This window comes from Cervus elaphus, chromosome 32, assembly GCF_910594005.1.
Source record: "Cervus elaphus chromosome 32, mCerEla1.1, whole genome shotgun sequence".
Classification (NCBI taxonomy): Eukaryota; Metazoa; Chordata; class Mammalia; order Artiodactyla; family Cervidae; genus Cervus; species Cervus elaphus.
Window position 1 is genome coordinate 27,272,936 of NC_057846.1, and position 15,128 is coordinate 27,288,063.

General features: G+C 41.1%; 1 protein-coding gene and 1 pseudogene across 5 annotated transcripts in view; both read left to right on the forward strand.

The window, feature by feature from the left end:
• The window catches only part of MTUS1 (microtubule associated scaffold protein 1), a 181,370-nt gene that overhangs the window by 100,344 nt on the left and 65,898 nt on the right, over positions 1–15,128 (forward strand). For all 5 annotated transcript variants that reach the window (XM_043893909.1, XM_043893908.1, XM_043893910.1 and 2 more), the window contains 2 exons: positions 3,220–3,354; positions 5,847–5,885. In XM_043893909.1, the coding sequence (XP_043749844.1) occupies positions 3,220–3,354; positions 5,847–5,885 (174 nt within the window). The remainder of the gene's footprint in view (positions 1–3,219; positions 3,355–5,846; positions 5,886–15,128) is intronic.
• LOC122688131 lies at positions 14,457–14,575 on the forward strand (annotated as a pseudogene).

Here is a 15,128-nt window from a genome sequence, read left to right on the forward strand (position 1 = left end):
AAACCGAAAGTCTTTATGTTCAAAGCTTAGAAATAAAATGTGTGGATTTACTATCATATGAATTTATAGTAGGTCTGTAAATTAAATTCAGTTTTTCAAAATCTGAATAGGCAACTTATTTGCTGCTGAATATAGTTTCAAAAAGTGTCAAGAAAAGGCAGACTTGAATCCAGATTGTTGTAATACACGGTTGATGCCAATAACATTATTCACTTCCCTTCATAGGTTTTGATTTAGCGTAGGTGGAAATGTTGATTGAAACCCAATATCCATTTTATATGAAATTCTAAAAGACATGCTCTATGACACTTTGGTTCTGTTTCTTTAAGACTATGAAGTCACTCCCCATCGGTTCTTTAAAAAGTTATGTTGAATTTTGTAGTAGTCGTATCTTTTAGTGTTTAACATTTACGTTAGCTCCGTGTCAGCTTTGGAAAACTCAAATCTCCACGTTCTGGGGGAGAAGGGAGTTGGAAAGCACGGCAGAAAATTGATAGAAACTTGTCAGCGGGAGGGAAGGCTGTAGATTTGGCCTGGTATTAAGCGTTACCTGGGCACAGGAAGAACAGACGGCTCCCTGAAGGGGGGACTTGACGTCGATCAGGGCAGCGTGATGGCAAGTCTTCACCAGGCTCAAGTGTGACATCCTTCAGGAATGTTGTAGGAGCTGGAACAGTTTAGCCTAGGGAAAAATTTCTGTCTTCAAATTTATAAATATTAGTAAATAGGGTTGACATCTCATCCCTTTGCAGAAGTGTGAAGTGAAGAAAGGGATCAAGATTGGCGATAAAGACCTTTGTGATTGTAAGCGTTAATAATTAGAATGGAATTGGATGGTTAGAATTGGGTGTTGAAAATTATTATTTTTTTTTTTTTTAAATTATTTTGAAACAAATGATTAAGAAGTCCAGTCTGGGTTGGCAGAGGGGGATATTAAGCCTGGAAACCAGGTTGTGGATGATCAAACCTCCAGCCCAGTAAGTATATGGTGACATGAACATGCCAGTGGTTTGTATGGTTACCAAGGGGAGATAGATAAAAAGGCTAACTTTTATGGGAATTGAAAAAACTATAAAACTTTCTAAGTATTTTTCTTTTGATTTTTCCCCCCTCCTGAGCTATGGAGAGAAAAGGGCAAAGTGCTGTGTTTACACTCTTGAGCATTATGTATAACATGATAACCTCTCAGTGAGAGCCAAGCAGTGCTATTAAAATTCCTTGTAGGAGCCGAGCTCCTGGACAGTGAACTTTTTCAAAGATGATTCAGTTCTGGAAAATTTCGGAATGGTAAGGACATACTGATGCCCTCCCCGTCTTAATTAGGTCACCGCTGCTGCTCTTCTCTCTGTGTTTATTACCACTTACTAAAATTGGAAACAGCCTTTTGGATATATGTAATTCTATGTGTTATTTTTGGCTGCATTGGGTCTTTGTCACCGCAGGGGATTTCTCTAGTCGGGGTGAGTGGGGTCCACTGTTCAGTTTTGGCCTCGGAGGCGCCTCAGTGCAGTGGCTTCTCTGGTTAGGAGCACAGGCTTCGGGTGCGTGGGCTTTGGAAGTCGTGGCTCCCAGGCTCTGGAGCACAGTCAGGAGGGGTGATGCGCGGACTTAGTTGCTCTGCAGCGTGTGGGATCTTCCTGGATCAGAGGTCGAACCTGTGACTCTTGCCTGGGCAGGTGGAATTTTACCACTGAGCCACCCAGGCAAGTCTCTGAAACAGCTTTTTGTGTTACCTTTACATGCCGGTACTATTGTTCCCAAACCTTTCCTTAAAGGTTTTTGACACTTAACGCGATTCTACAATGTAGATAACACTCAGCCAGAAACAGTGCAGTTAAGTGATGGGGGTGCTGGTTATATTCCTAAAGTTTCCATAGTCCTCTCAACTGTACCAGAGCCGGGAACGCTGTTTCATAGGACCTCATTATGGGCCCAGCACACCTTTACCAAAATGCAGTGTGAAAATGCTTGCTTTCTTTGAATTCAGAGCACAGGAAACAGATCCTGCTCCTTCGTTTCGCTTGCCTCTTCCCCTGCTCCTTACAAATCTTAAGGATACAATAGAAGATTTTGGTTATTTTTTTCAATCCAGTGGGAAGCTATAAGTGTGAAGAGAAATATCTCATTGAGGGAGAACCTACATAAACATACAGTCTACACAGTTGTCTTACGTAACTGAAAGATACTCAGGTTTTCATTGTCCAGGGCTCCTGTCATTACTGTGCAAAAGAAGAAATACAAGTAAGCAAGGCATCTGTTGAAGGCTTTATCTACAGGTTTCTCCGTGATTCAGATTGTCATTCTGGTAGACAATCAATTTTTATTTTTTTAAAGCCGTGTTCTTTATTTCCATGTATCACTGTCTTTTGATAATGCCAGGATTGCCTTTAGGGTCCCAGTGAGGATAGAGAAGCAAAATCAGAGACTAGCAAAATAGCAGACATCCTTTCTAGGACCCATTGACATATTAGCCCTAGAAGAGAGTATTTGGTCACCTTCACTCTGACCTCTTCCTGGGAAATAGTGTAGGTCTGCTTCTGCCAGACCCCCTTTTGCTAGTTAACTGTCATGGACTCAGAATTACAGCACAGTCTAAGCACAGGTGGCTAGTCTCAGATTTGCTCCAGAAGCCCTTTATTCAGTTCCTTTAGTGCCTGGAAACGTCCCGCTGCCCCCAACCCCGAGTTAATTCCTGTGTGAGTGAGAGAGGAAAGGTTTGCCTGGACTACAGGAGATGCTTTTATTATTGAGGTGGAATTCCATTTTCTGTTTCAACTCTGAGGCTTAGGCACCTTTGTTCTAGGGCGGATGTTGGAGTTTTAGCTTCTTGCTGCAGCAGAGAAGGGTCAGAACCTGATCTTACCTTCACAGCTACAGATGAGCTTGTGGATAATACTCATCCCTTGGTACCATGGGGGATTGGTTCCAGAACCCCCGAGGATACCAAAACATCTCCCAGGTTTGAGGGATGAAAGCTGCCCTGGACCTGAGGCGTGAACCTGGGCTGTACCAGGATGTGTGATCACCCTGGTTACGTCTTACCCTGCGTCCCTGCGGACAGGAACTACCTATTGTCGTCTTTGTATCCCCAGCCTCCAGTAACGACTGGCAGGTGGTGTGGGTGCTTAGTGAGCACTTGCTAATTCAAGGGGGACAGATAGGTCATGGAAGATTCGTACTGTGGTTATCAGTAAACTAAAATGCACTTTTCTATTCTAGCTGGCAATGCCGCTGTCATCAAATATGAGGAAAAACCTCCAAAACCAGCATTTCAAAATGGCTCCTCAGCACCCTTATATTTGAAGCCCTTGGTACCCAGAGGTCACGCGCACTTCCTGAAAACTCCTCCAAAAGGTATGGGACCTCCCTCTGAAGAGAAGAGGAAGACGGGGCTTTTCAAATCCTTGTCTCATAGGAGGTTAAAAATGTTGACAGGTTCATGGTATTTTTATTTACAAAAAGTCTGAGAAATAAAGACATGACAGATTTTACACTGAGGGAGCTCTTCTTGTTCTGAGAGTCTGCTGGTTCTGTAGCTAAAACTTGATACACAGAAATCAGCAGACAGAGCAAAGGTATAAGGAGATAAGAAATAAAACTTCCAGAGTTAAATTATGTGAAAGTGGCAATCTATAGTAATGGAATAGAAATGCATGGCTTACTTCATACTCTGGGTCCAACCATGTTATCCTCACCCCCACCCCCCACCGCTTGCTTTATCTCTTCTCTGAATTATTTACTTTGTAATTGCTGCAGCTATGAAGGTTAATCTTCAGGTTTACAACATAAGAGGTATATATTTCTGGGGTATATACCTCTGGAATCTGGATGCCTGATGATCGGAGGTGGTGCTGATGTAATAATAATAGAAATAAAGTGACAATAAATGTAACGCATTTGAATCATCCCCAAACTATCCCCTCCCCCCAACAACCCTCCACCCTGCCCCCAGGTCTATGGAAAAATTGTCGTCCATGAAATCAGTCCCTGGTGCCAGAAATGATGGGGGACCGCTGCTTATATGGAACGTTCTCTTGCAGCTTTATTACAGTGGAGCTGAAGCACGTTAGCAATTGTTATTCAGTGAACGGAAAGATTGTTTAGCTGGAAGAATACTTGTGAATGAGAAGCCTGAGCTGTCATATGTGAGGCGTATTTATATTAGAGAGATTAAAAAACACAGAAAGTTACACAGTTCTCCTTCATCCCATCAACCACGGATAACTGTTCCATTTCCTCCTGTTCATTCCTTTTGCATGGGTCATCATCTTCCTTTTGTTTCAAGAAAACTCAGAGCATAGTATATACGCTCTCTTGTGCTGTGCTTTTTATTAATTTAGTAGCATGTCATGAGAGCATCTTCATTTTAAATGACTATGAAATTGCCTCCTGTTTTCTAATTCTGTGGTTCCTGGACACGATTTCTGACTTTCACTATGGCACCTTATACTGGGATGAACATCTTTGAAGGTGAACATTGTTCATTGCTTGAGATTCTAGTTTCATCCATGGGGTTTTCCTACAAGAGGGATCACTGAGTTAAACTGTATGAATCTTTGGGAACTTGTTATTATGTCATTAAATAACTTACCAGAAAGGTGTTAGTCTCTCAAAGCAGTGTGTCTGTTGCTCTGCTTCCTTCTCAATATGTGTGTGTGTGGGTGTGTGTGTGTGTGTGAGTGATAGAGAGAGAGAGAGATGTATGTAGTGAAGTTTCCTGTGGTAACCTGAGGCTGATTACCTATTAGTATTTACCAACACTTTCCTTTTCTACTGAATTCAAGAGAGAATAGGTACAGATACTGGCAGAAAGATTCTTCCAAGTGCCAGCAGGTCCTCATCTGTCCAAGGTCTTAAATAAACTTGTGAGGCATCAAATGACCCCTTGTTGGGCTGACATCAGTTTATGAATCTGTGGTTTTCACTGGTGGATGATAAAGCCCTGTGATCTGCACACACACTGGTACCTGGAAGGAAAGTGTCTGGCTTTGAGACTAAGGTCACTTGCAGAGTTAGAGTAGCTTGATTCCTCGGATACCTTTACAGAACAGAGAACCTCAGTATTCTAAAATGCCCTTTTATTGAATTTATGAGCTTTTGTATCACAGAGGTTTTACTTGAGTGGAAATCAATGCTTTCCATTTACAACAGCCACATATTTTAAGAGATTATCGTCTCTGTAAAATTCCACGGATAGAATGTGGCAACTGTTCTGACTGATCTGCTGGTGCTTTGCCCTAGAAACGACTCTATCATGTCAGGAAGACGTGCTCATAATCTCCTCGTGACTGACTTTTGTAGCTCTGTGCCTTTCACCACTCCTTGTTGTATTTGTTTTTCAGCTTTATGGGTGTATAATTGACAATGAAAATTATAATAAATTTGATTTAATGCATATATACATTGTGAAAGAATTCCCCTGCTTACAATTTTATATCATATCTGTTTGAAGGAAAAGCATATGTATATTTTTTCCTTCTTAGCTGAATATACAACTGGATTTAATACGTGGCAGTTTTAGAAATCACACCCTTTCTTCCATAAAGCCTGGCCTTTTATCTGCTCTGTAAGTGGTGGAATAGCATAAAGTGTGTAAGACACGTGTAAATTCAGTACTGTTAAATTTGAATTTCAGCAGTTTTTGAATTGAAAAAAACTGTGGTTTGTCCTAGCATATTTAATTGGTGACAACGAATAATATCACCATTAAACCATTAAACTACCATTTTGATCTTATTTGGAATGTCTTTTTATGCTTGGGAGGGGGAACTTTATTTGTAAAATGGTTTATTGTGTGATATTTCCTGTAAAATGTGTATCTTACAAATATTTCTCTTATATTTTAGATCCTTCAAGAAAAAGTCTATTTACAGCCTTGAATACAGGTAAGTGACCACTTTAAATATGGGTAGAGGAAAAGAATCATTTTGTAAAGTTACATTATTAAGTATTTAAGTGTATTCCCAGTGATTTTTCACTAGTTGCTTATAAATATACTTTCAGTTTTGTGGCATAAACATAACTGCTTGTGACGTTGGCTGTCATAGGGTTGAAACTTGGTAAACATAGTTGCTAAGCCATCTGATGCAGAAGGATGTTTTATTAATCACAGATAATTTGCTTTTTTAAGTAATGATTTTTTTTTTCAAATGTGGAGCATATTTATTATTCAGCATGTGGAGATGTGGAGAATATACTTTTTCTAAGAAATATGCTATTATAAAATGGATAGTCCTTAATTGTTAAATAATCTTGTGATCAGGTTTAGTAGTTCAAGCACTTAACATTTTACTTTTCCTTTTCACACTTCTATTGAACAAACTCACACCTATCTCTAAGACTGTCTCTGAACCTTTGAACATCAACTGGGAATTAAAAAACTTGGTCTCTTGAAAGCAGAGAAGATTTTATAAACTGTACTCACTACAGTTTCTATGTTTTATCTATTCCTGGTTAGGTGCCTATCCGCTACTTAAATTCTCCTCCTTAATATGTGGTTATAAGACAGTTTTATGGCTTCTGAGTCCATTGAGGATTACAACAGCAAATCACACGGCAGAGGCAGAAGGGTATTACTGTGATACACTGATTACAGATTTTCATGCTTCATGATAGCACTGGGAGCTAAGGCTATAAAGGTGAGCCCCAAATGAGTAAGGGCCTTGTCTTCAGGAAGGTTCCAGGAAAGTTGAAGGATTGCACAAATAAATATACAATCACAATTGCAATAAATTTTAGGAGGGAGCATTGCTGGTTCCTAGTTAAAGGCTATGATGTAGTGAGGAAAGCCTGGATAGGAGGTATAAATTTGTGGACACCCCTCACCCCAACCCCCTGTATACAGGTAGTATATTAAAGAAAATGGGATGGATAACCTTACATATGGAATAACTTGATGCTCCTGAGGCATGCTAGGTTTCCTTAGCTTAGTCAGGCAGGCAAGTTACAGGCTTACCTGTTATAGGTTCTCACTTACTATAGAGCTAGAGAGGACCCAGCCATGCAGAGCAGTTTAAATTCTAAAGGCTTCCAAGAGCCCGAGTTTGAACATACATGTCTGCCAAACTAATTTTTAAAGGCCAAAGGAAACTCTTCTGCACACAATGAGATTTTTATTTTCTTTCACTTTAAATTTCCAGCACATCCTAGTATTTAGGAGATAAAATATTGCAGGTGGATTCTTTACCACCTGAGCCCCCAGGGAAGCCCAGCATGCTACAGAATGACTACATGTTAAATCAGGTAACTTTTATCTGAAAGCTAGGTGATAATTCTGGGTTTAACCGGGAAACTTCCCGAGTGTCTTCCAAAGTGGCTGCACTGTTTTGCATTTCCATGAGCTTCTCCACGTCTTTGTCCACACTTGCTTTTGTTTGTTTCTGACTCTTTTTTATCGGACTGCAGTTGATTCACGATGCTGTGTTAGTTCTGCTATACGGCAAAGTGACTCAGTTATCTATATATCCACTCTTTTAGATTCTGTTTTTTGTTATAGCCAGTGGGTCTAGTCTAGATCTAGTGTTAGTTGCTCAGTTGTATCTGACCATTTGCGACCCCATGGACTGTAGCCCCCCAGGATCCTGTCCATGGGATTCTCCAGATAAGAATACTGAAGTGTGTTGCCATTTCCTCCTCCAGGGGATTTTCCCGACCCGGAGCTTGAACCGGGTCTCCTGCATTGCAGGCAGATTCTTTATCGTCTGAGACACCAGGGAAGCCCTATTCTAGTGGGTATGAACTGGTATCTCATTGTGGTTTCAATTTGCATTTCCGTGATGGCTACTCAGATGTTGAGCATCTTTCAGAAGCTTATGGGCCATTCATGTATCTTCTTTGGGGAAACACTTATTCAAGTCCTTTGCCCACTTTAAAATTATTTGTATTATTATTATTGAGGTGTAGGAGTTCTTTGTATATTCTGAATATTAAGCTCTTACCAAATAGATGATTTGCAAATAATTTTCTCCCATTCTGTAGGTTGTGTTTTCGTTTTCTTTCTTTCTTTCTTTCTTTTTTAATATTTATTTGGCTGTGCCAGGACTTAGCTATGACGTGTGGGAACTAGTTTTCTGTCTAGGAATTAAACCTGGACCCCCTGTGTTGGGAGTATGGAGTCTTAACCACTGTACCACCAGCATATCCCTGTTGTTTCATTTTCTTGATAATACCCTTTGAGGCACATTTTTAGTTTTCATGAGATCCAGTTTACCTATTTTTCTTCTTAAGTTACTTATTCATTTGGCATTATGTCTAAGAAGCCATTGCTTGTACAAGGTCATGAAGACCTATGCCCATGTTTTCTTCTAAGAGTTTTACACTTTCAGCTCTTATATTTAGGTCTTTGATGCATTTTTGAGCTAATTTCTGTATATGATATGATATGAAGTAGGGGGATCCAACTTAATTCTTTGGCATGTAGATTTCCAGCTGTCCCAGCACCATTTGTGGAAAACACTGTTCTTTCCTGCACTGAACTATCGTGGAACCTTTGTTGAAAACAGTTGGCTGTGAACACGAGAATTTGTTTCTGGGCCCTCTAAGCTATCCTGTAGGCTTCCGTGGTGGCCCAGATGGTAAAGAATCTGCCTGCAATTCTGGAGACCCAGGTTTGATCCCTGGGCTGGGAAAATCCCTTTGAGGAAGGCATGGCAACCCACTCCAGTATTCTTGCCTGGAGAATCCCCATGGACAGAGGAGACTGACAGGCTACGGTCCGTGGGGTTGCACATGGATCTGCATGTCGATCCTCATCAGTACCACATTGTCTTGATTACTGTGGTGTGGTGAGTCCTGAAATCAGAAAGTGCACATCCTTCAACTTGTCCTTTTTTCAAGATTATTTTGACTGTTCTGAGTCTCTTGAATTTCCATGTGAACATTAGTGTCAGCATGTCAATTTCAGTAAAGAAGTTGGTTAGGATTTTGATAGAGATTGCATTGAATCAGCAGATGCACTTCTGGAGCATTGGCCATCTTTATAATATTCAGTATTTTGATTCATGAATATGGGGTGCCCTCCCCCTTTTAGTTAGGTCTCCATTCGTTTCTTTCAACAACTTTTTGGTAGTTTTCAAAATGCAATTTTTGCAGTTCTTTTGGGAAGTATTTGTTGTGTGACGTCTCTGTGCTTTGGGAGCTGCTATTGATACTGGTCACGGTGAAGGAACTAGTTAAACAAGTCTAATATGCCTGCTCTGTGCTGCTTGGAAGGGCAGTCTTAATTTACGTCTCAAGTCAGAGATTACATAAAGTATTGTAGGGCTTCCCTGGTGGCTCAGTGGTACAGAATCTGCCTGTCAGTGCAGGAGACACGGATTCGATCCTTTGGTCGGAAAGATCCCACATGCCACAGAGCAGCTAAGCCTGCGTGCCACAACCATTGAGCCTGTGCTCCGGGAACTGCAACTACTGAGCCCGGGCACCACCAGTACTGAAGCCCACACACTCTAGAGCCCGTGCTCCACAAGAGGAGGCGCTGCAGTGAGGGGCCCACACACCACAACTAGAGAAAAGCCCTCACAGCAACGAAGACCCAGCACAGCCAAAAATAAAGAAAAATATAAAGGACTGTAAAGAATATTTGTTTTCATAGGCATAGCAGTTAAAAAAAAACAAAAAAAAAAACCCTCCAGTATATATCTCCTTTCTACGTGCGGAAAAACTATTAGCGTTAGGCATTTTCCCTTGTCACATTGTGGGACTACTGTGATGTCTTGTTTCCAAAGCCTAACACTGACACTTAATGTAACAGTGACCCTTGATAGGAAAGGTTATTACAATGGCAAATTAACAAGTGACTGAGAGAAGAAATGGACAGTATAAATCCCTCCGTGGTTCTGTCTGGCAAAGCCTCTAAACCGTGGATTAGAAATAGGGCATAGGACAGAGTTTGAGAATGCCTGTCTTCAGTTAACCCTGCTCTAATAATTGCAGTGGGAGAAGCTGTATTTTAAGGGGTCAACACTGTGATTTAATGTAGATTTCGAGTATGAACGCGTATTTTCCAAAAGTCATAAACTTGACTTTTCCAGGCTTCTCTGTTGATGGTTAGTGATTATCATTATTTAAAGCTGACCGAGTATTTTTTTTTTTTTTTTTTTTTCTGACCGAGTATTATGGTGAGCCTGCTAAGGAAAAGGCACAGTGTGTTAGCTTTTGGAGGAGCAGCTTAGAAGCTGAGAAAGTGAAGTGTTAGTTGCTCAGTCACGTCCGACTCTTTGCAACCCCATGGACTGTAGCCTGCCAGGCTCCGCTGTCCATGGAATTCTCCAGGCAGGAATACTGGAGCGGGTAGCCTTTTCCTTTTCCAGAGGATCTTCCTGACCCAGGAATCGAACCCAGGTCTCCCACATTGCAGGCACATTCTTTACCGTGTAAGCCACCAGGGAAGCCCAGATGCTCAGAAGTAGTGTCCAAATAGCAGTGACTTTTTGGGTGGATCATGTAACCTCTTAATATTAGTATTCTTTTCTGTGTAATTGAAATGACTGACCACTAAGGCGTCTCCCTGCTCTCTAAGCCTGTGATGGCCGAGCACAATTGTCTTTCTATTCTACTTGCAGAGTCATCTTTAGATTATACAGAAGACATTGCCTCCGCATACAGACCTGTTCCTCTGAGCATTAAATCCTATGGCTCTCAGATAGTTTTCTTTTTTTAAAGCAACAAACTGTGGTGGAGATTAAAACTGAGCAGCTTCATATCTTTTCATTTGTGTACAATAATCATTTGAATTATAGCAGTTTGCTAAGTTCTAAAATGTTTAGCCAGGAAAGGTTTAGAAATCACCCTTCAGTATTTTTAAATTTGTGATTTGAAATTAAAATGTAGATAACTTTATATCCTGCTGTCACCTAACACAAGCAATTACTTATAATGACTATTACATTTAACATATGCAACAGCATTTAACTACTCCTCTTGTATATTTACGGTACTTCTGTATCACATTCACAAATGATCCTGTGATGAACATCTCTACAACGAATACCTTCAACGTTTAGGGGAGTTTTTGTGATAGAGTCTTGTCTTTAATTAATTAGTGTATTGGCTGTGCCGGGTCTTCGTCGCTGCTCGTGGGCTCTCTTTAGCTGCAGCGAGTGGGGCTATTCTCTGGCTGTGGTACACGGGTTTCTAGCTGCGGTGACTTCTCGTTGCGGAGCACAAGCTCTAGAGAGTGCAGCCTCAGTGGTTGTGACATGTGAGATTGCCCCGTGGCGTGTGGGATCTTAGTTCCTGGGCCAGGGATCGAACCCATGTCCCCTGCATTGGTAGGCAGAGTCCCAACCACTGGGCCACCAGGAAAGTCCCCTGGGATAGATTCTTATAAGTAGCATAAGCAAATCAAAACATATGCACATTTGTCACCACTTCACTCAGCAAATTGTTTTCCAAAAGCTTCATATCCCTTTATAACATGACTGACAACATCAAAGAGTGCCGGCTTCACCATTTTCTTTTGTTTTAATTTGACTAGTTTAGTAGTTAAAAATTTTGTGTCACTGTTTTTAGTGTCAGCCTTTCATCAGTTACATCAAAGACAGTTCCATTACCTCGTAGGAAAATGAAGAGGAGCAGAGAGAAAATGAACTTTGCCGGCATTGACTGTTGGTGGACACCTTGGGATTGCCGCATTCCACTTGTGTCCTGATCTTGGGTTCATTGCTAAGCCTCTCCAAAGTCTCAGATTTCTCACTTGGGGCCACGAGAATATTTCGGGAGGACTTCCCAGTATAGAAGTATTTTATGTAGAGTTGTTATATAAAAAGTTCTCAAATGATAGCTGCTAGAAGACAGTGACGAGGGTAATCCTTTTCATTGTTCTTATGATTCTAGTGGCTTACTTTTAGAGTTCTTTTCCAGGAGAATGAATTATTTTAAATCCCTTAAGTAAGCAGGGAAAACCACTGAAAGTCAAGAACCACCCTCATGGGGTCTAGCTGTTGTCATTTATTTAAAGATGATGATGTTGTAAGATTCTCACCAACACTGACTCTAAATAAAACTTGGTTTGCTGTTTATAAGGATGATGCCACGCATACCAGGTACTATTATTATGTGGTTCTACCCCACATTAAAGCTGTTAGGGATACCAGAGCACCAGAGTTGTATTTATCCTGCTCTCTGATTATTTTACACAAGATCATCACTTTCAGGTGCCGTGGAGTCTGCCCTGGAAAGTAGAAAATGCATACTCCTTATACCTCCCCCCTCACTAAATCCAGCTCAGGAGGATCGGGTTGCTCTCTGTACCCCCTCTTCCAAGTGTAGAGAGATGGTTGAGAAAATCACACACCTCCTCGGATGAGGTAACACCAGTGTGACCAATGTTTCTTTCAGTGAGAGTAGGGGTGAGGCTGTCCTCTGTGGTTTTATGATTATAACTGTTCTCTCCCACTTAAAAGGCAGATGGTGTTTGAGCAACGTGTGAAGTTTGGTATTCAATTCAGGGAAAGCATAGGCTGTTGGAACAAGGACCATCTGTTTATCAGGGGCTAGATTCTTAATTCACACACCACATACAAATATATTCCAGTTTTAAACAAACATCAGAATGGGAGCACGAAAAGTACAGACTTTACAGAAAAGAGCTTTCCAGGAATGTCCCTATGAAAGAAAGGATTACTAATTAGGACAGCAAAAGGTTTAGACCCTTTTGTCAAAAAAATTTTTCTAGGCATGGAGATGGATGTTAGCTGTAACTGGACTTGTGATTGTTTCACAATATTGACAAGTAACAGGCATACATCAGCAGTACTGCAGGTTCAGTTTCAGACCATCCCAGTAAAGTAATTCTCGTTAATTTTTGGTTTTCCAGTGCATAAATGTTTACACCAAAGCTCAGGTGGTAAAAATCCACCTGCAATGCAGGAGACCCCAGTTCGATTCCTGGGTCAGGAAGGTCCCCTGGAGAAGGGATAGCTATCCACTCCAGTATTCATGGGGTTTCCTGGTGGTTCAGTTAGTAAAGAATCCACCTGCAGTGTGGGAGACCTGGGTTCGATCCCTGGGTTGGGAAGATCCCCTGGAGAAGGGCATGGCAACCCACTGCAGTATTTTTGCCTGGAGAATCCCAGATAGAGAAGCCTGGTGGGCTACAGTCCATGGGGCTGCAAAGAGTCGAACACAACTGAGTGACTACGCACACATAGTCTATTAACTGTGTGATAATAGCATTATGTCTAAAAAAGGTACATATCTTAATTTAAAAATACAAAACAAAAAACCAGTTACCATAGTAACACCAGAGATCACTGATCACAACTCACCATAATAAATATAATCATAATGAAAAAGTGTGAAATTTTGCAAAAAATATCACATGGTGACACAGACACATAAAATGCACAAATGCTGTGGGGAAAAATGATGTCGATAGCATTGCTCAACATGAAAGTGAAAGTGAAGTCGCTCAGTCGTGTCCGACTCTTGGCGACCCCGTGGACTGTAGCCTACCAGGCTCCTCTGTCCATGGGATTCTCCAGACAAGAATACTGGAGTGGGTTGCCATTTCCTTCTCCAGGGGATCTTCCCGACCCAGGGATTGAACCTGGGTCTCCCGGATTGCAGGCAGATGTTTTAACCTCTGAGCCACCAGGGAAGCACCAAAAAGAAACAATAGTAAAGATTAATAAAACGAAAGCTTGTTCTTTGAGAAGATAAACAAAATTGACAAACTTCAGCCAGAAACTTGAGCCATGTTGCTCAACATGAGATTGCCACAAGTCTTCAGTTTTGTTTTTTTTTTTAAGAAATACCCCCACAGTATTTATGAAGAGCAAAAAACAGGGTTATGCTTATACTGCATCATTACATTGTGCACCTAAAACTAATGTCTGTTAAATCTCAACCGAAAGTCATCGTCAACAGTAGTAGCCATCACACCACAAACTGGGACAACATCAGCAACCTGTTTACTCCATTTCAGGCCATTTCAAATCAGGGTAAAGACAACTGCACAGCAGGAAAGTAAACAGATCATCAGGGAAACGCAAGTCAAAACCTCAGTGAGACACCACCTTGCACCTGTCGGAACGGCCATCCTCAAAAAGACCACAAATAGTAAACGGTGGTGAGGATGTAAAGAAAAGGGAACCTTGGTTTCTGTCAGTGGGGATGTAAATTGGTGTAACCACCATGAATTTGGAGTATGTTTTAAAAATAGAACTATGTGATTCAGCAGCCCCATTCCTAGATATTTAGCCAAAGATAATGACAACACCAATTCGAAAAGATACGTGTGCCCCAATGTTCATAGCAATACCATATACAATTGCCAAGATATAGAAGCAGCCAAAGTGTCCATCAACAGATGAATGGATAAAGAAGATTGTGTGTGTGTGTGTGTGTAATATTACTTAGCCATAAAAAATGAAAATAATTTCCAACAACATGGGTAGACCAGGAGAATGCTATGTTTAGTGACATAAGTCAGACAAAAAAAGACATACTATGGTATCTATGGCCATACCATCCTGAACGCGTCCTATCTCGTCTGATCTCGGAAGCTAAGTAGGGTCAGGCCTGGTTAGTACTTGGATGGGAGACCTCCTGGGAATACTGGGTGCTATATTTTGGTCTTCCCTGGTGGCTCAGATGGTAGAGTCTGCCTGCAATGTGGGAGACCCAGGTTCAATCCCTGGGTCGGGAAGATCCCCTGGAGAAGGAAATGGCAACCCATTCCAGTATGCTTGCCTGGAAAATACCATGAACGGAGGAGCCTGGCAGGCTACAATCCATGGGGTTGCAAAGAGTCAGATGCAACTGAGTGACTTCACTATCACTACGGTATCTAAAAAATAAAATTAATGAACATCACAAAACAAACAGACTCACAGATACAGAGAACAAACTAGTGGTTACCAGTGAGGAGAGGATACGGAAGAGGGGTAATATTGGGGAAGGGGATTAAGAGGTGCAAACTATTAGGTATAAAGTAAGATACCAGGATATAATGTATAGCACAGGGAATATAACCAATATTTTATAATAGTTTTAACTGGAGTTTATAAAAATGTAAAATCACTATGTTGTACACTTGAAATTAACATAACACTGCAGATCAACTATACTTCACTAAAAAATGGTAAAAGAATTAGACACAAAAGAGGAAATACAAAGGGCTAAGA